We start from the raw sequence: 26,279 nt of genomic DNA, 5'->3' as shown, positions 1-26,279 counted from the left end.
TCCACTAAGTGTGATTCCTATATTCCTTTACATTACACTTGGATCCCTTCTTTTTCTTTTTTTATATACTTTTAAACATGCCAGTAGGCTTCCCTCTCTCTCCCCCCCCCCCCATTGTTCCTAAGAAGATATCTATTCAGAAACTGGACAGTGCATGACAGTGTCAAGGGGGAAGGGTTTGGAAGGATAATTATGGACCTGTCACAGTGCCTTGCAAAATAGTAGGTGCTTAATAAATGTTTTTGCACCTAATTAAATGGACAGAAAATATAGACATTGTTAGAGATGATAGATTAGGATACTATAAATCATTACAGAGAATAAATCTATAAATAAACTAAAAAAATTAGACTAAGAACTTCTATTAAAGTAGACATATGATTAGGTTATTTGAAATGTGTTAGCTCTCAGGAGAACAAATCTTCAGATTCTACTGTCATCAAATACATAACTAAGAGAATTTTCCTTCTCTAGGAAGTTCTGTTGGCTCCCTATTGCTTCTAAGCTAAAATGCAGATTCTTCCGGTTGACATTTAAGCCCTTCACAATCTAAGTCTGGCTTGTTTTCATAGATTTATTACACATTACTCCCTTTCACATAACTTGATGACCCAGTACAGTGATTCATTTACACATTCCATCTCTAAGCAGCATGCCTTTTTGCCTTGATTCCCTTCAATTTCAACCCATTCTCTTGTCCTTTTCCTTCTGCTTCCCCCTCTCCCTTCCCCTTTCTTTCCTCCCCTCCTTCCTTTCGTTCCCTCCCTCCTTCTCTTTTTTCTCCCTCTCTCCTTCCCTCCCTCTCTCTTCCTTCTCTTTCTTTTCCTCCCTCCCCTCTTTTTCCTTCCTCTCCTTCATCCTTCCCTTCCTCCCTCCTTTCTTCCATCTCTCCCTCCCTCCCTCCCTTCTTCCCTTCCTCCCTTTCCTTCCTTTTCTCCCTTTCTTCTTCTCACATCTCTATTTCCACAAACATTTTGAGGAGGATATTATCCATACTATAACCATAACTATTATCCTCAGCTCAAGTGCCACCTCTGACCTTTCTTTTCTTTGTATATGTTTGTTACATCTGTGAGTACATATTGTGTTCCTCATTAGTTTATAAATTGCTTGAGGACAGGAACTATTTCATTTCTGTCACTGTAGTGACACTGTAGTACATTTCTGTACTAGTAGTACAATGTTTCACATATAGTAGCTGCTTAATAAATACTTGTTAATTGATTGATTGGCTAAGACTTTCTTTCAATATTTGCTTTATGCATTCACTGACAGAATGGCCTAGTCAGGTACTTGAAGTTTTAAATTACAGGTTGCAAATTCATAAAATTGGGATTATAATTCAAATGGGCTATTGTTCCATGAAGTTATTGATAATAAGGAAAGACTCTTAAATGAGCTAATTTATTCGGAAAGAAAGTTGAAAATAAAGTATCTTCCCAATAATTGTGGAATGTCTAAAAAAAATTACCAAATGAAAATGTTAAAGGAATATCATCTTGCTTAAAGAAATTAAGAACATGTTTTCCCGTTTTTTTCCCTAGATCCCATTTTTCTTGTGCAGCAAGATAACTATAAATATGTACACATATATTGGATTTAACATATTTAACATGTTTTGGACTACCTGCCACGTAGGGGAGGGAGGGAAAAATTTGGAACAGAAAGTTTTTCAAGGGTCAGTGTTGATAAATTACCCATGCATATGTTTTGTACATAAAAAGCTTTAATAAAATAAATTAATTAATTAAAAAAAGAAATTAAAAACATGAAGAATTCAGAGAAACATGGGAAAACTTAGGTAACAATACAGGAGGAAATCATTTCTAAAAGTACATTATGCATAATATCTTTAACTATATAATGAAAATCATCATAGGTAATTTTGTTTAAATACTAATGATAATGTTTATGCAGTTCTGTCAAAGTAAAAAGACTTAGCAATTGTTTTCTATTTTTTCTGTTTTCTGATTCCTCTCTGGGAGGAATTTGGGCATTTGTTGATAAATGTCTACTTTTAAAGGAAAATGTTATCAATCACTTTGTAATTTTAAACATAACCATTTACTTAGCAATGAAGCAAAAGACATAATAACATCACAGGAAAATATATTAAAGCAAATTCAGAAATAATAAATATACAAACAATTCCATAAACTATGTTCATATCCTTTCACCAATTTTTTCTCTTGTGAAGAAAAAATGGACATATAACTTATAGGAAATTAGTAGGCACATGTACAAGGGAGGAAAACCTACGAACTTAAAATAGTAATTCACAACTCTTACCTACTAAATTTGATATAATTGATTCATTTAGAAAGGTCTGCACCACACAAAGCTGCTTCTCTGCTAGTAGCTTATCAATTTATCAATTGGTTTGTAAAAAACAATAATCCTTGCGTAGTTTTACAATATTATCATGAGAAAAGTGTTTTGTAAATCTTAATTTCCAGCATAAAAATCAGGCTATTATCATGATGTGAGTTATTTCCATGTGTTCCTAAATGTGTGAATCTTTGCATCAGCTAGATATAATAGAATGGGATTATGAGAAGCAGAAGGTAGGTAACAAATTTTGTTTATCTAGGAAAAAGCTTTTGTAATTAAAACAAATTTAAATTTTTCTTAAAAATTACTAAATTGTTGAACAGCCTTCACATTATATTTTACTCCAATATGTCAGATGCTAAAAGTAATAGTTTTTTACTTAGTTTCTTATTTTTACTTACAAACTTGTTTTTGTTTTCCTAACTTAATAGAAAAAAAAATTTTTTTTTAATAAAAGGTGGCTACCATCCAGTGAAAATCGGAGACCTTTTCAATGGCCGCTACCATGTTATTAGAAAGCTAGGATGGGGACACTTCTCTACAGTCTGGCTATGCTGGGATATGCAGTAAGATCTATGTTTTTTCTTTGCATATTTGGATTCCTACTTTAAATATTTTAATTTGTCTTGCTAAATTAATATTGCGGCAGGACCAAACACATAACCTATATGTTCTTTTATATAATGGCCTCACTGCTTTTAGTTTTTAACTAGGAAAGTTTTTAAGAATTAAAATCCCTTTGAAATTCCATTATCCTCCTTTTTAAAAAAATTTTTATGTTGGAATATATGAAGCTTGTTAGTTGAATTTTACAAGACAGTGTTCAACAAATGAAGGTTAATTTGTATTGTAATAAATTTACAGATTTCACAGACCATCAGAATAGGAAGGTAGAATCTATCTATCTATCTATCCATCTATCTAAAATAGCTCTATAGCTGAACAGAAATTTTTTTTCACAATATTATTCAGCAAGTAGTTTGGCAGATTTTAATAAAAGATCTGTAGTGAGAGAGAAAATGTTCAGAAACTTTTTCAAATACCTGTAAATACATATATACACACATCTCTTTGGGAGGAATTTTTGAATTCATTTTCTTAAATCACTTTTAATGCTGATATTATAATTTCTTTACCTGAAAATGGAATACATACATATATATATATATATATATTTCTCTTTAAGGGGAAAAAGATTTGTGGCAATGAAGGTTGTAAAAAGTGCCCAGCATTATACAGAGACAGCCTTGGATGAAATAAAATTGCTCAAATGTGTAAGTATTTTCAAAAATTCATCTCAATGACAGGGAAAGATTAATGACATCAAACATTGTTATTTTTATGGCATTTTAATATATTTATGCTAGCAATGCTAATGTTAACCTGGATTTTATTTTTCATCATTTTGAAGTATCACTTTTTGTTAAAATATTAAAATGCTTTAAAACATACTTTTGTTTGTAAATTTGAATTCATTCGGAATTATTCTCTCAAGAGTGTTTTCATACTTTTTTTCCCTTTAGGTTCGTGAAAGTGACCCAAGTGACCCAAACAAAGACATGGTTGTACAGTTAATTGATGACTTCAAAATTTCAGGCATGAATGGCATACGTATCCTTTCTAAGATAACCATCCCTGCATGATGGATGGAGAAAAGTGAGATTGTTGTACTATTTATATACAAGTATGAAGCAGTTTTATTAGTCAGTTAAAGTAAAAATTGTTAATCCCAGAACAAATTTAGAAGGTAATCCACAGCCTGCCATTCTTTTGACCCATTGTGTATGGACAGTAAGGGGGTGGGGGGGATTTGGGTTTGTGTAGTCAAGGGCCTTTAGAGGTAAGAGTTGGACAGAGAGGAGAATTTTCCACCCTTTTATCAGGACAAAGCAAAGGAAGGTGAAAGAAGGACAAAGCATTTATTATAGGAAAAATACAATAAAATAGGCAGAATATTACATTAGAATGGGGAAGATGAGAATTGTATTTCAGTGGCATTTTGGGTAATGGTGGCAGGAGAGAGAAGCATAATTTCACGAAACAAAACTAAATATAATCAAAGGTAGCCGATTACAAAAAATCATTTCTGAATTCCCCTCCCCACTCCTAATGAAAACACTGCTTCTTACTATGTTACCATGAAAATTTAACTTACCTCTCAATTTCCTCAATTGTTTAAAAAAAAAAAAAGTGATGTTGAACTAGCAGAAATGTGTGATTCCTTCTAATTCTAAACCTATGATTATATAGTCAGCAAGTATTTATTGTCAACCCTGCCAACTGCTGTGCTAGATGATGGGGTACAAAGGCAAAAACAGAAATGTCTACCTTCAAGGAACTAATAATCTGTGATTCTGTGATGGAAGGAAAAAACAAATATGATAATCATGACCTGGAATATTAAAAAGGGTTGAATTTGCATATAAAATAGAAGGGTTAGAGAACAGATATTTATTAAGTTTCTGTGTACCAGACACTTATGTACCAGACACTGTACTAAGTACCTTACAAAAATTATCTGATTGCATCCCAGGTTAAGGGATGTTGTTATTATCCCCATTTTACAATTGAGGAAACTGTTTAGAACACAGCAAGAGTTTAGAAAGCAAACTCCATCAATTTGCTAAATCTAAGAAACAATAAAAACAAAGATAATAAATTTTAAAATGGAGTTTTGTAGTAGAACTAATTTTGCTTCAGCTGTGAATAGAATGTAGATTTACTTCAGTAATCATATTTTTAGACAAGGCAGTGATAAAAATAAATATAGTCAGGAGAGACAAACACGTGAATTGTATTAGGCTTAAAGGGCACCATAGGTCAATATCATTATTAAGTAAAAATTTACTAAATAATATCATTATTAAATAAAATCATTATCATCAAGATCATTATTAAGTAAACATACACTAGATAACATGGCACCTAAGTAGTTAAAGAAAAATATAAATAAATAAAATAGGATAAGCCCTAGATAGTAAGACATAATTTGTTGATATCTTTACCATATCTCCTTCATGTTTAGACAAACATGGTAGAAACATAAAGAAGAGGAATTAAATTTGAACAAAATCTTAACAATGCTAATTATAGTAAAGCTTTGGTTTTTTTGAAAATTCTCAACATTAATGAATATAACTAGTTTTTACATATGCTAGAGCATACAGAGTTTGTAAAATAAACTCAAGAAAGCAGATTTATTAAGAGCATTCTTTGTAGGTAACACAATAAAATTTTAATTTGTAAGGGAACTATGAACATAAGACACAAACCCAAGATGGAATTTATTGGGGAAAAATTTATACAAAAATATGGGGAATAATTAATGTTATCCCAAATGATAATTCATATAACAAATCTTATAAAAATAATTATATTTTAAAATTACTAATAATGAAATAACATAGCAAAGTTTGGGGATGTTGTTAAAATAGTCCTTAGATGAAACAATGGAGATAAAGTTAAATAATTAAGCATGCCACTTAAACAATTAAAAAAAAACTATTAAAAATGACAAAAAACTGCAAAACAACTACAACACACTAGTAAGTCAACAGATTTATTAGTAACTCAGTCAGACGCCTGTAATGGGCTGAGGCTTGAGTTGATACACTGAGGTCCCAAGCACGTGAGGCTAAATAGTAATTGGACTATACTCTATTAATATACATGCTTGGATAAAGAATGGCCCCCGCCCACTCTCTGTGCAAGTCCTGATGTGTTGTATAGGAAATAACGATTTTGGTGGTGGAGGCAGAGAGAGAAGAAGAGAGGCTGAGAGAGATTGCTGGCTGGGTTCGGTTCTGGTGGCTGCTGGTCTTGTGGCTTCTGTTCTAGCTAGCTTCTTGGCTCAGTTGCACACATTGCATTGCTATTGCCGGTTCTCTTTCATCTCCACTGAGAATAAAGATTGACGATTTTCCCCTAACCTGAATTCCTGATCCCGGCTGATTTTAAAATACGCGGTCATCACAGATACCCCCTTTAATTAATTATTGGTAAAGAATACTTCAATGATCCTCTTCTTTAAGTATTATTAAATCCTCTTTTCCCTCTTCCCATTAAAAAAAAAAATTGACAGAAAAGGAAAAAGGGGTATAAGATAAGATACTGCAATACTTATATTCCTAGGATATACAGTATTTTTCAACTAATTTTATGGTTTTTATAACCTTTTATTTTTCTTTTGTTTGTGTATCTGTTATTATGATACTTGTACATTTTCCTTAACTGTATGTTAGATGTATGTATGGTCTTTGAAGTACTTGGCCATCACCTCCTAAAGTGGATAATCAAATCAAATTACCAAGGTCTTCCCATCCATTGTGTAAAAAGTATAATTCGACAGGTAATATTTTTCCCTGCTTGGTTTTGTATATTTTAATTGTAACTGGTTTGAAGTTAGTTGGTTCTAAAATTCTTGTTTGTGTATACACACACACATACAACATGCACACATACATTATACAAATAATCATACAAACAACATAGTCTAATAAATTGTAATTTTCTGCTTTAATACCACAAGGAGTTATATTTTCAAATGGGTACTCTTTCTTACATGGATATTAAAACTGTATCACAGTTTTATAGAAAATTTGAGAAGTTACTTTGGCCAAAGAAAAATGTAATGGCTTATCTTTTTAATCTAAGGCTCTCTGAATGTAGTGAGGCACATTCTAACATGATAGACACATACTCTATAACTGAACCAGCACCCCAAACCTTTTTATCTTAATAAAGCTTCCCAAAGCTTACACTCTGCTAGTATAGCCTTTGAATCCCAGAGTCATATTCATCTAAGTAGGACTTTATTATTATTTGTGATCTCATGTTAAATATTATAATAGTGTTGTTTTCATATATTAAAATCATTTAATGTCCATTAGCATAGATTTTTCTAAATGTTAATTATATTAAAATTAATTAGAATTACTAAATAAATAATTTTATGGAAATTAATAATAAAAATAAATTTGGTTATATAAAATTACTATTATAAATATTAAAATTTGTTTTAAATAGTGTTATATTAACTCACTGGAAAATTTGTTCATCATCCCAGTGAGTTATTTAGTAAAATACCACTGAGAAGATTGACAAATTTTATATAAATGATTCTAAATACATTTAAAGAGAAGCAAATTAAAGATAGCCTAATAAAGGATTTAATCACATCAGAAACTTGATGTTTCAGCTCACCAATTAAAATACTAGTTTGGAAGGGAACTTTTAGATTTAGAGATTAATTCTTAATTCTAAGGTATATGTTGGTGGGAACCATGACTTATATACTGTGTAAACTTTTTTTTTTTCAATATAGAAATTGAATTGAATTTTTAATTAGTTAGCATTATATAAAACTAAATTAAGAAAAATGTAATATGGTCAATGGTCAACTCATGATTAACACAAATAATATAGTGTAAATTGCTAAATGTAGTATCTACTAGCTGAAAATACAAACTACCAGATGTATGTACACACACACACACACATACACACACACACACCATACATACACACCTGCATATTATGCAAATAAACACACAAACAACACAGTTTAATACATTGTAATTTTCTACTAATCTGTTTTGGGGGTAAATGAAAAGAATGAAGAATCTGAAAGAAATTTTTCAGAAGAGTTTTGAATACAATTTTTTTTAATATATGCTCTCTAAAAATAATTTTTTTAATTTTATTTATACCTATATGTTTGTATAAGGCTTGTTAATAGACACCAATATTAACATAGACAGAAAAAAATATATATACCTAAATGAAATAAAGACTAAATTAAGAATTCTGGAGAACAGTTAGCACTCATTCACTAGAATCATTTTTGTATTGGAGCTGTCAGCTTTATCAATTTTTGATTCATGTTATGTTTTCCTATCTGCAGTAAATATCAGTACTTCCCAATATGTAATAATATATGTATATACACATAATATATGTATAATCTCTTAAGTTTGTCTGTTTAGAGCATGTGCCTCACTTCAGGCAGCATTTTTATGTACTGTCACAGAAAGTAGACTTACTTTAACAGATTATTCTTCTTCAAAAAACCTAAATACAGTATTTAATAAAAAGCCTAATATAATATTTGTCAATATAGAACACATATTTTACTAGCTCTGCCTTATATACAACCTGAAAGAGACTTGTTATCACTGTTAATATTCAAAGATATCTCATCTAAATCTTGTCAAAATAGAGGAGAATATTTCACTAACTGATATATTACTGTACTATTATCACCTCTCACTGGTAGAGCAACATATTATTGTCATATGAGTAATTGTTAAGGAAGGCAATATCTCCATGTCCTTTATTTTTACATAATATAAGGGGTGAAATGGCTTCTGAATCTAGCTGGTTTGGAAAATCTTTATATAGTTTAACTTAGTTCCAGAGTGTAATTTTCTTGGTAATATCTTTATTTCTATAGAAGTAAAGACTCATTGTCTCTATTCTTTTTCCTTAAAAGTAGAATTGTTTGATGTAGTTTTTCATAAAAACTGATTATTCAGCTTTTCCAAACCCCCTTCCATCTGTGACTTTAGCAGACTTAAATATATTAAGATTTATAAATGTTTTGAGGAGGGAATACCAAAATAAAAATATTAGTTTCTGACAGGAATTTTCCCTACAGGTGTTTCCCTCTTATCTATGATCACCCTAAGAAATGAACTGACACATCTGACATTTGAGTTAGGAAGGTGTAGAATTCTTGTTCATTGAACTTATTAAAAGTTAAAGAATGATAACATCTTAAAAGTAACACAAACCAACAGTGTACTATACAGGAGTTTAAATAGTTAATAAATAGATAAAATTCTGAGAGTTTGATTTAGTTAAATTATATTCACTTGCACAGTTACTTCATTACTATAAGGATCCATGCCTTCATCATTGGAGTAAATAAACTCACCACCAACATAAAGCAAAATAGTATTGTTCAATTTTTCTTAATTGTTGTGATTGGAAAAATATTAATTACATGATAGCTAATATTTTGATGATTTTCCTCTGTTCCAAACATACCATACAATATTATATCATACAAACATATCATACATAGATAAAATAATTTTGTTTATGATTGTCCTGACTGTAGAATTCTAAGAGTTAAACCTTTGGGACATGTGTGTTTATAATATGTAATATATATGTTTGCATATATTGGCATATACACACATATGTTTATGTGGGGGTTTGAGTAAGCAGTGAATCCAGAGTAGAATTTGAATAAGAGGAAGAAAGTGAGTTGGATTGTCTTTCGGAAATTTTTAGGACTTTAAAAAAATTCCATACTTTCTCTTAAAACGAAAGCCTTTCTTTTTAACACCAAATATTCTTCTAATGAAGATACATGACTGAGAGTCATGAAATCTCTAAATAACTATAACTGATGTTATGCAAAAGGTAATAAATTTGCCTTGGGTAAGTAATATGAGTACTCTGTGACGTATAACCAACAGAAGAATTGCTCATCAGACACAGTGATGTCTTCAGAAAGATATATGTAAATAATGGATTAATATATTTCTTGCTTTCTCGATGCAGAGGAGAGGGAAAGAATTTTGAACTGAAAATAAAAATTTGGAAAAAAGTGGTATTAAAAAAAAAAAGATGTGGGCAAGAAGTGAAAGGAACCAGATCTTGTAGCAAGAGATAACTGATAGATATTCACAAAATTCTTAAGAATGGGAACTCAGTCAAAAGTTAACTTTTTCAGTTCTCTTTGGCTAGCATACTTTTTACCTGATATTTTCTGAATTCCAATGATATAGAATTCCCATATGCTTAAGTAAAAAAAAATCCCTCTCTTAAAAATCCCTCAGATTAAAAAATTCTATTATGAGTGAACTTTTATTCATCATAGCTTTCTTCCTTTTATTTTCCTGTCATCTTCTGATGCTCACAGTCCTGGCTTCCAAATGCCTAACATCTGTGGCTCTCCTTTCAACTAATGGATATAATTTCTTTCATGGTCCAGGAGAAGGACTTTGCTCCTCATTGCCACTTCTTGATCCTTACTCTAGCATCATCACTCCAAAGTCTCTCATTTGAAATTTATTTTTTCCAAAGAGTAACCAGTTCTTCATGGTGATGATTTATATTAGATCATGGGGCCATTCTCATTTATCAATAAATTTAGTATCTTTTATTCATGTGTTGCAGAATGTCTAATAAGGTATTCAGTCATGGAGATTAGGTGTATCATACAAATTCCCATTAGATAAACTATGCTGAACAGTTCCAAATACTTGTTACATAATTCCTTTCTCTCCCCTAGTTTTTTCCTCCTTTATTCAGTTCTCTGATGAAAAGACAGCACTTTCCCACAACTTTGTCATCTGTTCTCTATGAAAGTTTAACTGTTTATGTTATAAAAGATTCCTAATTAATTTCCTTTCCTCAGTCCTCTTCTTTCTTATATCCATCCTTCACAGAGCTATCAAATTGGTATTCCTAAAGCACAGGCCTAATCATAATATTCAGAAATTTCCAACGGGCTCCCCTTTGTTTCTAAGATCAAATAACATTTCAATTGGCATTTAAAGCCCTTCACAATCTGGCTCCCATTTATTTTTCCAGTTAGTTTCATATCACCCCTCCTAGGTACCACAGTCTAATCAAATTGGCCTATTTGTTTCTCACACACAGAATTCCATCTTCTATTTTCAGGCTTTTGCTTATCCTCCATTTCTGGAACGCACTTTCTTCTCACCTCTGCTTCTTAATATCCATATTAGTGCTTATAAAGCCTAGCTTAAATGCCACTTCCTAAATGAGACCATATCTGGACCACTTCAAAATCCCCTGCCAGCAGCTAGTGTGCCTTCTCTCCAACCCAATCACTTTGTTTTTACTTTATTGATATTTCAAATTTACTTATTTTTATACCTTTTATTTGCCTTATTGACTATAAATTCCTTGAGGGTAGGGATTATTTTGTTTTTGTCTCCCATTGCCTAGTGCTAAGCTTTATAAGCTTATTGATTGATTGACAACGTGTGCTGTAACAGTTTCCAAATATGTTAAGAATTCTAGAGGTAGACTCCTAGTATATTGGGTGGATTCATCATAGATAATTAATATGAGGATAGGTATGTGAAATAACCCTGCTGAGGAGGCCTGTGTGTGAATTAAGATCTTACTCCTAGATTCTCAGTCTTATTGTCATCTTGGCTCTTTCCCTTTCCGTACCTCTTAATAATTTATGAGTTGCCATATATTCTTGATTCTTCATCCACATTTTTATTTCATTGTATCACCACATAATATTACCTTCAGGATTTTTATTGTCAGAACAATTTAAACAAAACTTCTAATTCTGTCTGATATTTGAATTTACCACTTATTTTTCAAGTTATAATTCTTCAAGATGATTTTGTATCTCTTCTTATGTTTAAACAAGAAAAATAGTTAAGTGAAAATAGTTATGTTTTGTACTTTTGAAATATTGCATACTAAGTTTTACATTTAATATATTTTTGGTGAATCATGAATGTAAACAAGTTGGCAATATGATAGAGTATGCTATTATTCATTTTGATTTAGCCAACATAATTAATATGTTTATTAAATAAGAAAGAAACTTGAGTGGAGAATTGTATTTAATAACCCACACTTATTTAATACCTTAAGCTTTGCAAAGGGCTTTACAAATATTATCTCATTTAACTTCATAACTACCCTGGGAAGTGGGTATGATTATTATCTTCATTTGATGGATGAAGAAACAAAGGCATAGGTTAAGTGACTTACATACTTTTTACAGGGTCCCACACCTGGAAATGGATTTGAACTTGGGTCTTTCTGACTTTAGGACCAGTGTTCTATTCACTGAGGCATCTAGCATTTAATGATTCAGTTAGGGTAGGATTAGGGTAATTGGTATTTTGTTGTTGTTATACATTTAATATGCTCTCTCTTATTTAAAGGAAGGTTTAGTTCCTTGAGGATAGGGATTATTTTTAATTTTAATTTTAGTGTAAAAATAGTGATAATGATTTTTCACCAAACTCAATAACAAAGTGATAGGATGTGCATATTTCCCTGTGTTCTTGGCCACATGGAAACTTATCACCTTCATTTAAAAATCATTTTTATAAATTTATTGCCTGTGAAGGGAATAGGTTATAGTTGTCTTGATTTATAGTATTCTGATTGTTAGAGAATTTGATTCTCATTTCCATACTGTGTTAGTAAGAGTACATATTTTGAAATTCAAAAATTGTGTCCTTTGACCATTGCTCTATTAGGGAGTACATACTACTGTTATTGGTATGTAGTAAATTTCTCAAAGATTCTGAATGTTAGACTTTTATCTAATATATTTTCAAAATGTTTTCTTAAGCTTTTTTTTTTAAAGATACCTGTTTTATCAAACAACCTTTCTTTGTATAATCAAGGCCATCAACTTATGGGTATTTCTAAAATCAGGCCATCAATTTTGGGTGGAATAATTTTTTCATTTGATTGTTCAAAATGCATAATTGAGGCATAATTATTCCATTTTTTCCTAGATTTTTTTATTTAGATCATTGATGCACTTAGTGTTTACATATGGATAATCTAAGCCCATCTCTTACCACGTGTATCCAGTTTTCCCAATATTGATAATTCATTTAGAGATTCCCTATAATGTTTATTTCTAATTTTTGCTTCCTTTTGCATTGACAATATTTCCTGTATTTTGAATCCAATTTTCATGTTTTCTTAACTGCCCATGATTTATTTTTGATAATAATAAATCCAGTTGTATCATTGAGCAGCGTTTGCATAGAGATAGATAATACTTGAATACACGAGATCAAGTATTAGCATAGAGGGAGAAGAGAAGACCCAGGATAGGGCTCCATGGGATTTCCACAGTTATCAGCTATGACCTGGGTGATGATCCAGGAAATGAAACTGAGGAGCAGCAGTTTGTAGCAGAGGAGAACTAGGAGAGAATTGTACTATGTAAACCTATCCAAGAGATCTGTAGCAAGAAAAGGATGATTGAAAGGGCTGAAGAGGTCAAGAAAGGTGAAGATTGAGAAAGGTCTATTAAATTTGTTAATTATGCAATCATTCATAACTTTGGAGAGAGCTTTTTCAGTTGAATGATGAAGTGTTAAATCAGACTCTGGAGAGTTAAGAAGAATGAGGAGGGAGGAATTAGAGGTTTAATTGTAGACTGCCTTATCAAGTAGTTTAACCAGAAATAGGGAGGAGAGATGGGAGAACAGCTGACAAAGAGGGATGGATCAAGTGAGTAATTTTTTGAGGGGATGGGGCCACTGGGCTTGTTTACAGGTAGAATGGAAAAGCCATACAGGGAAATATTGAAAATAAATGAGAGATTGATGATGATAGAGGGTATAGTCAGTCTTCTCTGTTGGAAAAGCTCTTGGCCAGGAAAAAAAAATCACTTTTTCATTGTGGCAAAGGAAGAAATAATGATGGGTAAGGCATCTGTGTAATATGTGATGAGGAGGAGAGATGAAGAGGTAATTCTCTACTAGTAACCCCAATTATTAAAGTGAAATATGAAGCAAGGTTGTCAGTTGAGATGAAGAAGAAAGAGAACTATGGGAGCTTAGAAGATAGATGAAATGGTTTGGAAAGGCTATATTGGTAAATGGTATAACTGAGTCAGGGAGCTTAAAAAGCACTAGAATATAATTCAGAAGCTTGCTACATTCTGTTAGTTCCCTTTTCAGATTTTTCGAGAATGCTTAGTAAGAATATTTAGAAAAATAATAGTATAATTGCTCTCAGGTCTCCCTTCTGTATTTCTTTTTTCTTGTTTGTGTATCTTTTAGCTAAGTTGTCTTAAAGAAAATAATTTTTGAAGGAAAGGAAATAATGGTAATAAAAAGCAGTTTTATACTGTTTAATGATAGTCACCTATAATGTTGAACCTGTACACTCACTTGGAGAGGTACATTTAGTACAGGTAAAAAATGGGACAAAAAAGTAATTGTTAGACAACCCTAATTTCTCTGTTTTCTTATATGGTATCCAGATGATGATTTTTTTCAGTGTAGGCACTTATCAGTATGTGTTAGATTCAATTGAATTATTGCTTTTAGGGATAATGCATACTTTCAAATTTTTATTATTATAAGTTGCCTCCTGCTGCTGAGATGATATATGATGTCCGGGAAAGAGGTGGAAGAGGCAATGTTTGGTATGTTAGAAAAACTGAAAGGAAAAAAAAATGAGCAAATTGTTAAAGATGTGCTTTTAACTCTCCTTATTGGGTTTTCACGAAGCAAGCTGTGTCATCAGCAAACCTGTAGATCTTAGAGTGTGAAACTTCATTGTTGCACTTTTCTTTAGCTCCAATGCAGTAGTTATTACTATAAAGATCAGAGCCATGTCTTATTTATTGAATTTTATCAAATGAAGAGCCAAATGTACTGTTTCATTTTTTCAAAAAGCCCAACACTTTATTCTTAATGACTTTCCTAACTTTTAATTGTGATCTTAGTAGTAGGAACAATGGAAATACAAAGAAGATAAAAAAGGAAATACAGAATCATAGATTGAGGAAGAAGGTATCTCAGAGATCATATAATAATTCACTGTATCATTTTAGGTGGCTCAATGGTTGGAGAACCTAGAGTCAAGAAGCCCTTATTCAAATATGGCCTCTGACCCTTACTAGCTGTGTGACCCTGGGCAAGTAATTTGACCTCTGTTTGCCTTAACCAATTGGAGAAAGAAATGGCAAATGATTCCAATATCTTTACCACGAAAATCCCATGGACATATTGGCATGCTATGGTACACGAGGTCATGAAGTCTTAGACATGACCAAATAACTGAACAACAACAGTCATTTTAGAGAAATTGTAACTTGCCCCAAATTTCACATGGTTATTAATAATCAAATCAAATCTGGAACTTAGTAGTTTTTTACCTTAGTACTATTTCTATTCTATTCTATATATCTATTCATATTGATATCTATATTCTACTCATCCTATGCCATTCCTTTTTTTTTTTTTTAAACTATCTAAATGATTAACTTTAGGCATTCTTTTGCTCAACTTCAGGTCATCTAGTTTTTGCATAATCTTATATAATTTTTCTCATTGTCCTTTCTTTCTTTGGTCAGACAAATCATACCACTGGAGGGAAAGTACAATTTAGAGGACAGTAACTTTCTAATTTTCTCTTTAATCAAATTATAGTTTCCCACTTAATCTTCTCCTTTCAGGGCCTCCAGGTCCAGGTCTATAAATGGATAAAGGGAGGCAGTACTTAAATGTAGGATGATATTTACTTGTAATTTACTTCTCCCCTCCAAAGTCTAGCAAGAGACTGTATATTGATGGGCTAGATACATGTCTAGCTAAATTTATCATCACCATGTGGATTGTAGCTATTTTTTTTTAATAGAACAGCCTCCAGAAAGTATATATATCTGGTTTTAGAGAGGCTGCAATGTATGGCAAATATTCCACTCATTGTCAATATTCCACTCATCTTATAGAGGAATACACGTATCTTTTTGCATGTGTAGGACGTGAATTCCATTTCTGATTATTCTTTTTATTTAAAATAACTGTTCTTCATGCCATATATTAATTACTTTCTTTTCTCTTAATTTTAAGTCATTGACATACTCAAAATCACATATGTTTTGAAGTACAACTTGAGTATTGAGTGCTTACTATGTGTCATATACTGTACTAAGAAGAATATAGGTATCTTTTTGTGTGTGTAGGAAGTGAATTCCATTTCTGATAATTCTTTTTATTTAAAATAACTGTCCTTCATGCCACATGTTAATTGCTTTCTTTTCTCTTAATTTTTTTTTTTTTTTTTACTGTTAATCAGGTTCTGCAGGGTTTAGATTATCTACACAGCAAGTGCAAGATTATCCATACTGATATCAAGCCAGAAAACATTTTGATGTGTGTAGATGATACGTATGTACGTAGGATGGCGGCAGAGGCCACAGAGTGGCAGAAAGCAGGTGCTCCTCCTCCTTCTGGCTCAGCAGGTGATGGACCTGATTGAAACTCTAGTTAAAATAAAGTCACTATTACCTCTTGACTTTCAGTTATGTGCAGGTAACAGAGAAAAATTTTGTATTTCATCCACTATTATGCTGCAGAGAGGCAGTATGTTTAGTGAATAGAACTCTGAGGTTATAGTCAGGTTCAAATCCTGCCTCAAATTCTGACTATTTCTGTGACTATGCAAGTCATGCAACTGATCTGCCTCAGCTTCTTTTATCTGTAAAATGAGGGCTTTGAACTAGTTGTCTCTTAAGGTCTCTTTCAACTATGATTATTTAAATTATCTGTCATCATTTTAAGATTTTCTGAGTGATAATTTACACTCATTTGTAGATATATGAAACTAGTCCCATACAGCTTGGTTACAATGTTGTTCTCTAAGACATTTTGGGATATACAGTAACTCCTTCATACCTTCATTTTAATAGAGTATCATTTAGGCTATGAAGCTATAATTTCATTCAATCTTTGTGGGTTACAGAAGAATCTGTTTATATAAATTAGTCCCTAAATATATATATTTCAGCGCATCTAAGTAGCATGGATCAGGAAGACTCATTTTCTGGACTCCATATCTGGCCTACTATCTGTATGACCCTAGGCAAAATCATTTAACCCAATTTGTTTTAGTTTTCCCATTTATAAAATGAGCTGGAAAAGGAAATGGCAAACCATTTCATTGTCTTTCCCAAGAAAACCCCAAATGGGGTCATATAAAGAGTTGGACATGACTGAAATGATTGAGTAACATCAATTTAATTTATTTCATTTTAACAAAAACATGCTCAGTATATTTCAAAACATGTTGAGTGTCCTAGATATGGACAGTTTCACTACTAAAAGTAAATTTATGTATTTAGGGGAATTCTTTTATTATGTCATTGGTCATTGCTTTAGGAATAGTTAAGTCAAGTAGTTAAATTTTTATGAATAGCATTGTACTGAATATTGAAAGTAGATTTTATTGTTCATATCTCATCTTAATCACTTTCTTTAGACTCCCCTATGAATGAGATTGTTGTTATATTTAAGAGCCTGGTACATGAAGAGCTATTGAACTATGTTTTCTTATTCAAACAACATTTGTAAAATTATATATATAGCCTTCTATAAATATTAATTATTTTATTTCATTTTATTTTAGTGAGTACTGCTCCACAACAAAAGCCTGTAAGTATTTGATTTGACCTTCATTTCAAATGAGATTATTGTTGGGGTTTTTTTTCCCTAATATTTAAGTTTTAAGTAATTACTATTAGACCTTTTCTTTTCTTCTGCCTCTTACACCTTTCAAGGCTTTCCTTTTTGGGAGCATCATTTACTAGTTTAACATCTGTTGTCTATTTAATTAATTATTATTCTTGTTTTGAGAACCCCATCCTTATTCTTACCCTGTGCTTCTTAGCACTCTTATTCCTGATATGGTCTTGCTTACCCAAAGCTGATTTTCTCTAAGGTGCTTTCAGATTTCATATTCTTGTGTCAAGATGAAATAATTTTATCATATTCTCCAATACTGAGTAGCAAAATTGTTACCTTGCTTGGGGTTTAAAATAGAAATAGTCATATGCTTTTCTTGAAATGTTTTAGATTTGGTTCCCAAGTCCCATTTTTGTTTGCTTGTTTTGAAGCAGTTAACTTTTATACTACTACTTTTTTATAGCTGCTGCTCTCATTATGCACTTTCCATAAACCAAGAACCCTTGTTTTTAAAGTCACTGATCTGTTTATTAGCTATTCCAGTCTAAGTGTCCTTAAGTTTTCTCAGAGTATAAGTAAGGCCTCAGAACTAAGCCTGCCTTTGGAGATGTGAACCTGACTGAATTTTTTAGGATTATTAACAAAACATTTTTAGTTAATAGGTCAGATAGAATTGTTCAAATGACTTTAAAACCATTAACAAAATAGATCAGAAAGCTCAGAATGCAGCAGTATATTCACCATCTTTCAGATTAGAAGTCAAAATACAAGGAAAATCATACTAATTAAATTCCTTCAAATGCAGATAATGCTAGAAAAGTTTCTTTCTACAATTAGGGCTTGAATGAAGCATTTTCTTTCTAGGAAAGGAAAGCTCCTTGCTGAAATTGAAGCTTTTGAAATTGATGCTTAAAGTTGATGCTTTACAGCAAAAATATCTTTTTCAAAACCAATAAGTGACTTTAACTTTTCTCTTTTTTTAAATCCAGTAGAGTCCTATTTTTAATTTCAATAAGTTCATCTCTTCATTAGTAGCAACACTAAGTGAGGCATCCAAACACTACCAGAAAATGGCACTTTGTATTGATACAAGTGAATTAATTTAGCAAACAAGTTCCATGAAAGTAATCATAAAGATATCAGGGATGTAGTTAGCTAAGATTTTGTATAGAAGGTTCAACAAATAAACCTTGTTTAAGGCCTAGAATTATCAAGTATAATGAAGATGTTGTAGGCTAGTTGGACAAAACATAGTCAATTCAGGTCTTTCCCTGTCAAAACAGCATCCCTCCAAGTGGCACACATAAAACATGATTTTAGTCAACTAATTGTCCCTTGTCTGACTTTTCAAAATTTTAAATGATTAAAGGTTTATATAGAAACAAAGTTTCTTTTATTTTTGCTATGCTGCTAGCCGTCGTGTTGCTATAAGTTGCTTTAAAAGAATAGTAAACTGACCTGTGGTGTTTTCTTAAAATGTTGTAGATAGGAAAAATATCTAAAAACAAAAAGAAAAAACTGAAAAAAAAACAGAAAAGGCAGGCAGAGCTGTTGGAAAAACGACTTCAGGAAATAGAAGAACTAGAGCGAGAAGCTGAAAGGAAAAAAATAGAAGAAAACATCTCTTCAACTATACCCACGAATGATCAGGAAGATGAATACCACCCAGAAGTCAAACTAAAAACAGCAGAATTAAAGGAGGCAGCTGATGAAGAACCTGCAAATGACGATGGTTAGTGAAACCTGTGTGTCCTGCCTTACTAAAAATAAATGAAAATTGACATGGAGAAATGGTTTGTGGTCAGTGATCTATCAGTTCTTTATGTTTAATAATCATGTATCTGTAATGTATCCAAAATTAATCGACTAGTTTCCACTTGATATTGTATTTGTTCTCATGTTAATTTGTAAGTAACTTTTTACTTAAACCTCAGTTTGAGCAGTTGAGGAAATAAGATAGTGATACAACTACAAGATATGTTGGCTCAGATTCTGGTGGTCAGTGCTCAAGACAAGAAATTCCAGAAGAGTTTGGTACTTTGTTTTCTTTCTATGCCAGTGATAACTTTTTATCCATGATTTTTTTTTTACTTAAAAAATGTTTTTATTAACCTTTTTTGAAGAATGAAGTATGCTGGAATGAAAAGGGCAAGGAAAACAAGAATATAACAGAAATGCATATTTAAGGCTCTTTTTAAAGAAATCCTTCTAGGTCTTTGTTACCTGATATTTCATATAAATATGTATAGTTTTAAAGTCATTTACATTTTTTATTGAAGAATTAAATGTCTTTTTATAAAGAAAAATGAATTAAGTCATTCTTAACACATTAACTTTTTAAGGTGAAACTGAAGATCAAGAGGAGAAAGAAGATACTGAAAAAGAAAACACAGAAAAAGATGATGATGATGTTGAACAGGAACTTGCCAACACAGACCCTACATGGATAGAATCCCCCAAAACAAATGGCCATATTGAAAATGGCCCGTTCTTGTTGGAACAACAAATAGAAGATGAAGAAGATGATGAAGAAGAGTGCCCAAATCCAGAGGAATATAATCTTGATGAGCCGAATGCAGAAAGCGATTATACATATAGTAGCTCCTATGAACAATTTAATGGTGATTTGCCAAATGGACGGCATAAAATTCCTGAGTCACAGTTTTCAGAGTTTACAGCTTCAATGTTCTCTGGGGCTTTAGAGTCTGTGGCTTGTGGCTCTGCAGTTTCAGATGGATCAGCTCTAACTGAGCGAGAAGAGAACAGTCCATCTCATGACAGGAGCAGAACAGTTTCAGCATCCAGTACTGGGGATTTGCCGAAAAGTAAGTGCTTCTCCCCTCAACTAGCTGTTTGTTTTTTTTTTGTTTTTTTTTTTGCCTCAAAAAAGCCAGAATAGAACTTTTAAAAGGATAAGTTGTGGAGAAAAGGCATGTGTACACATTAGTACTTTTCATTTGTGGGAGCACATACCTTGAATTTTTGTGGACAAATGAAATGTCACTGCTCCTGGACTTTCTCTTCTTATTGTAAATGTATTTCAGAACTTTTGAAATCTTGAGTATATGTCTGACATTAGGCTTATAACTTTTAATGCTTATAGAGGCAGCATGATAAATCAGTTTAATAGATCTAGGTCCATTCCTGCTTCCCTCTCCCCTTTTCCCCCCTCCCCTCCTCATTAACCATGTGATGCTGGTGAATACACTTCTCTGTATTTTAGGCAACAGAAGGTATCAGTCTGCATTGGTTATGGGAGTTTCCTTATCTGGGAATTTCCTGTATCAATGAAATCAGATCTATTTCATCTTAAACTTTTTAACTAATAAGAATTACAGGTTTTAGTTTTTTTGTTCTTCTGTATCAAATTAGTGCCACAACATCTATAAAAAGAATTTTAAAGATTCCCAATGTCCAGGAACCCATGTTCTTCAGCTTTCTTAGAATTGTTTCATTTTGATTCTTATTGAATTTCCTAATACTGGTAATATCTATTCAGAAAGACAATTAGTTCAAGTAATAATTATATCTTTTGAGAAGCATTGTTGTACAAACCTGCAATCCCTACTACCAGAAAATATGAGCTTGGTGAATTACTTGAATTTGAGAGTTCCTAACTGCAGTGAGTTAAGCCAATCAAGTCTTCGAACTAAGGCCAGCAACATTATGTTGAGCCCACTGGAGTGGGGGACCATCAAGCTGCCTAAGGAAGGGCAAACTAGTACAGGTTAGAAACACAGCAGGCTAAAGCCTCCATGCCAGTCAGTAGTGGGACTGGTCCACAAAAGTGATTGCTTTACATCTAGCTCCTGGGCAAGATAGGGAGAGATAATTAAATGGGGAGAGTATAGAATAAACTTTTTATTCTCCTTGTTTTGGTTATTATGCCTTTCTTAATATTGTCTATAATCATAGTTTTAAAAAAAAAACTTCTATATCATATTGTTGACTCATTAAGATTGTGTCCTATTAAAAATTCCTTGTGAATGTTGGTTTTCTTTTAAATGTTCTTCTTTCTTCCATTTTTTAAAATGTGACTGTCTCTTCTCATTGTACCATCCTTTCCCTCCTATCCTAATTCCACCAATAGGACTCTGTCTTGTAACAAATACATATACTCAAATACAATCAATATATTGGAAATATTTAAAATGTATGGCTCATTCTGCCCTGGGTCTACCAGTCTAGCTGAGAGGCCAGAAGCATGCTTTGCTATTAGTCTTCAGAAAACATTATTTGTTTAGTTCACTAAAGTCAGTGAGTTTGTTTTCCTTTATATTATTATGGTCATTGTGTAAATTGTTCTCTCGGGTCTGTTTATTTGGCTCTGTATCAGAGGTCATTGGATCATAGATTTAAAGCTTGAAAAGACCTTAGAAGCTAATTAATCCAACCCTCTCATTTACTAAAAAAGACAGCTTTAAACTTAAGAGATTCTGTGATTTGCCTAGATTTGCACAGGCAATTATTGTCAGAAATGAGATTTAAAATCCAGTCCAGCTTTTTATCTTTCTAAACTTCTCTGAATTCTAAATATTTCCTGTTATTTTTATATTCATAAGTCACGGTTTGTTCAGCTCTTCCCCAGCTTATAGGTAATTTGTTAACAGTTTTTTCACTATCACAAAAAATGCTGCTCTTTTTTTTTTTGTATATAAAAGAGCTTAAATCCTTGAAAATATTACAAAATTGGCTTACTTATCTCCTATAGTGGCATTCTGTTTTTTTACTTCTATACATTTGAAAAGGCTGTTAACTCAAATCTGAATTATACTCCATCTTCATTTTTGCCTCTTAGAATAAATACTTAGTTGTTTTCAAAACTTTTCTTTGGAAATTTTAAGCTTTTCTTAATTTCCATAGTTAATAATACTGTGTCTTCTCAAATGATCTTTTCTTTACTTATTTGTGTGCATGTTTCATATTAGTGAACATGTATCCCTGCCCTCTCAGTAAAATGATCTTCTGGAAGGAGGAGGACAATAAAAAGATTTTGTTTCAGTATCTCTACAATGCCTTGCATATAGCAGGTGCTTAATAAATATTTGAATATGAATTATTGAATTGAATTGAATTAATAAGTATTGAATTGTTTATCAATACATTTTCTGTATATCCCATTGGCCAAGTTCCCTTTTCTGTCATCATTGGAACTATTTCTTTTTGTGCCTTCCATTTTTCATTCTTGAGAGTTCCCATATTTCTTAGGTCAAACTATTTAAACTTTTAGGAGAGATGGTATGAAGTAATAGATTGATTGTTAGATTTGGAATCAAGATCTGAATTTGAATCTTAGCTCATCTTACTGATTGTGTAAGTCTTAGTCAAGTTATATCTCTGGGCCTCAGTTTCTATATTTGTAAGATTAGAAATACTTTATGCTACCTTTCAACTTTAAAGCTATGATCCATGTATCTTATTACTTTTGAGAGATTTTACATTTCTAAGATTTTGTAATAGTAATTTCCGTCCAGTGTGGCTTTGCTCCTTTCACAGGAAGCCCTAAAGATAATATAATAACTTCTGTGTAGACTGTTGGTTTTATTCCTTGAAGGTCCTGAAATTTACCACTCTCTTAGGAAAGCACAGTTATAGTCCAAGGAGGACATAAGAACAAGATATCCTCACACTTATAAAAAGCATACAGGGGAGCAAAATAGAAAAGGAAGTATTCAGACAGAGACAAGATGATTAATCGTGATATCTGCCCTCCAACCACAAGGAAGAGGTTTGTGCCAGTAGTAATCAACTTTGACCTCCCTGCTGGAATTTTCTAGATTTGATAAACTTGTTGACTATGTTGAAGAGAGGATATTTGTGAGTGTATGAATTGGACTAAACTGTGTGATTTCTTGCTAATAATTCAGGTTTATTTCATCAGTAGATAAACATTTAAGACAAATAAAAAACTTGTGATTTCTTTAAAGAATTTCTTCACTAACAATTTGTCATAACTTTGTAGTGATTTAATTTTGATATAACTTCAAAATAATTTCCACAGAGTTTTTTCAGGATATTTTGGGGTAAATCAAGGTATACATACTAGAGAAAGATCAATTAACATAGATTATCCTATAGGACAACTTTTTCATGATAGGCCAAACTTGTTCCAAGTTCCCTGGGACCTTTTTGTGAATAGAAGACCTGTAAGACAACATTGATTCTTTAAAGGAAAAATATCGATCACATTTTATATGAAATGTGTATTAATTAAAAACCCAGCATTTTAGGGATGTTAAATAGGATTCATTCCTCTATTTTGTTCAAAAATGCCAATCCCTCTCTTCCCTCCAATATCTTGTGTTATTCTAAAATATTACCACATCATTTTAACTAGCATTTATATACTTCATCAACATATTTTAAGCTCAAACGTAGTATGTGCACAAATTAACTTCGAGGAAATGCTATAAGGAAACTAGAAGTGAAAATGAAAGTTACATGAAAGAAAAGTATTAAAACCCAGTCAAATCTCTTTTATCTCTCTGAAAGATTTTTTTCCTTCTCTCTTTGTTTCCCTTCTTTGATTTGAAAAGAACTGTTTTAATGACTTGCTTTTTACAGAATTAAGATTATTGTTTTCAAAGAAAACAAGAAAATGACTATCAATGAATATTTTCACAGTCGAAAGTAAAATATGGATGAAAGAGAAATGATTTCGTTTTATGTAGTTAGCTTTTCCCTGAATGTACTTCAGGTACATAGGTTTTCAATATTGAATGAGCAACTACCATTTTGAATAAAGAATTGAGAAATTGGACAAAATGATATTTTTATATCATTTCCTGGGTTTATGTGGGGTTGGATTTATCAAAATCTATTATATTGTATTGTTGAGAAAGAATTTTGCATTGAGATAATTTTCACTTTATTAGTCTTTTTGAACTGATAAGTTATCAGCAATATAATCATTTTGATAATTTGTTTAGTGATTACAAGTAGACTAATATAATCAAATTATGAAAGTGCTGTCACTATATGCTTTCTCAGAGTTTACTTGTATTATATACAGTTAACAAAAAGATTACAAGATTTGTAATTGTAGGATCCTTAGTTCAAATCCCAGGTCTTCTGCTTTTAGAACCTATGTGATTTTGGGCAAGTCACATCACCTTTGTCGGTCTCAGTTTCCTCATTCGTAAATTGAGGAGGATGCACAAAATAATTTCTGTGGTTCTAGATCTGTGATCATGACAATTATTTCACAAAGTGTAATAATTGAACATCTTCCTAACTGTACAGCTAATGTCACGATCTTCTGTGATAACAAGGAAATCAGATTAAGAATCATCAGATGTGAGTGTTTGGCTGAATTGGGATCTGCCCTGTTGAAGAGGATTCCCATATTAATAAGGTCATGAATACACTGAAGTATATGAAAAATAAATGAAATTTCCAGGTTATTGAGGAAGAGAGGAGGAAAAAAGACAAAAACCCAAGCACATGCTAAAGTCAGTAGCTTTAATTTCTTCATGAGATGATTTCACTGGAATTCTTCAGGAATTGCAGAATTCACTACTTTTTTTCATTTGCTTTCTCTGATCCCTCTTTGTTGAAGGACCTTATTGTTGGATCACATCAACCAGTGGGAATCTCTTTCTGCAGTTTAAGCTATTTTAACCTGGCAAGAATATAACTTGGCAAGAACATAACTATATGAGCCTGAGTCTTCAGGGAGATTTGCACCCTATTTTTTAGATTGTAACCCACCATTCAGTACAATCATATTTCTGAATGGATTTGAACTCTGGTTCTGCTGCTTACCACCTATTTGGCTTGTGGCAATCAGTCCATTAATTCGTCTTTTAATCCCTTTGGACTTCAATTTCTTCATTTATAAAACCAGGAGGTTGAGCTATATGGTCTATGAGGTCTTCTAGCTTCCAGTCTATGATTCATGGATACAAACATGTATCAATAGCTATCACATTCCAACTTCTAATCGTGGCTGCAACTCAAGAATCACATGCTATCAAGAAAACTATTCTGCTAATAACAAATGTTTGAATGTATAGTTCACATACATTTGCTTATTAATTAAACAAATATTTTATGCATCTATTGTTTGTAGAGCATCATACTTAATATTTGGAAAAGATGGAACATTTAAATAGACATGGTTCCTGCCTAAGAAACTTATAAGGAGTAAGAATAATACACAAACCCAGATAACTGTAATGCTCAGCAGCAGAGAGTTACAAAAACAAAGTGCTTTGTAAGATGATAAGTAAAAGTGTTTTCCAGTTTGTGGCAGGGGAAAATCAGAAAAAAAATTTATGTAAGAGGTCTCATTGAATTGCCCATTGAAGAATGGCTTAGCCACCCAACGAGATGAGAAGGGAAATAAGAAAATGGTTTATGCATAAAGAACAGCATTAACAAAAACAGAGAAGTAGGAGGGCATAAAATAAAATAGGTTTGGAATATAGAGAATAGACCAGTTTAAGTGGATTACAGAATATGACTCAGATATGAGGTAAGTCTGTAAAAATGGTGTGAGAGATTATAATTATATGTTCAATGCTAGGCAAAAAGTTTGAAATTTCTTCAGGACATTGTAGGGAGCTCTTGGAGATTTTGGGGCAAAGATATGATGTATCGTATCATATTTAATATATGACACTGAAGCACTTAGTATCTTATAGATTCTTCTCTTTCTGAAGCCACAAAGATCACCTTCCCTTCATTGCTAGCTCTTGATTTGACTCTGATACT

The 26,279-nt window shown here is 32.0% G+C and overlaps 1 protein-coding gene across 10 annotated transcripts in view; it reads left to right on the top strand.

Moving 5' to 3' along the window:
• Nucleotides 1-26,279, top strand: part of SRPK2 (SRSF protein kinase 2) — a 253,606-nt gene that overhangs the window by 180,809 nt on the left and 46,518 nt on the right. For 9 of the 10 annotated variants that reach the window (XM_031938721.1, XM_031938724.1, XM_031938726.1 and 6 more), the window contains 8 exons: nucleotides 2,789-2,897; nucleotides 3,518-3,605; nucleotides 3,855-3,942; nucleotides 6,573-6,679; nucleotides 16,180-16,345; nucleotides 17,509-17,534; nucleotides 19,050-19,296; nucleotides 19,907-20,389. In XM_031938721.1, the coding sequence (XP_031794581.1) occupies nucleotides 2,789-2,897; nucleotides 3,518-3,605; nucleotides 3,855-3,942; nucleotides 6,573-6,679; nucleotides 16,180-16,345; nucleotides 17,509-17,534; nucleotides 19,050-19,296; nucleotides 19,907-20,389 (1,314 nt within the window). Of the gene's footprint in view, nucleotides 1-2,788; nucleotides 2,898-3,517; nucleotides 3,606-3,854; nucleotides 3,943-6,572; nucleotides 6,680-16,179; nucleotides 16,346-17,508; nucleotides 17,535-19,049; nucleotides 19,297-19,906; nucleotides 20,390-23,143; nucleotides 23,293-26,279 lie in introns of all 10 variants that reach the window. The other variant, XR_004229621.1, reaches the window with a different exon arrangement.

Source organism: Sarcophilus harrisii, chromosome 5 (assembly GCF_902635505.1).
Source record: "Sarcophilus harrisii chromosome 5, mSarHar1.11, whole genome shotgun sequence".
In the NCBI taxonomy this organism is placed as follows: Eukaryota; Metazoa; Chordata; class Mammalia; order Dasyuromorphia; family Dasyuridae; genus Sarcophilus; species Sarcophilus harrisii.
The sequence above is the reverse complement of the archived record's forward strand: the minus strand, read 5'-3'. Positions and strand labels throughout refer to the sequence as shown.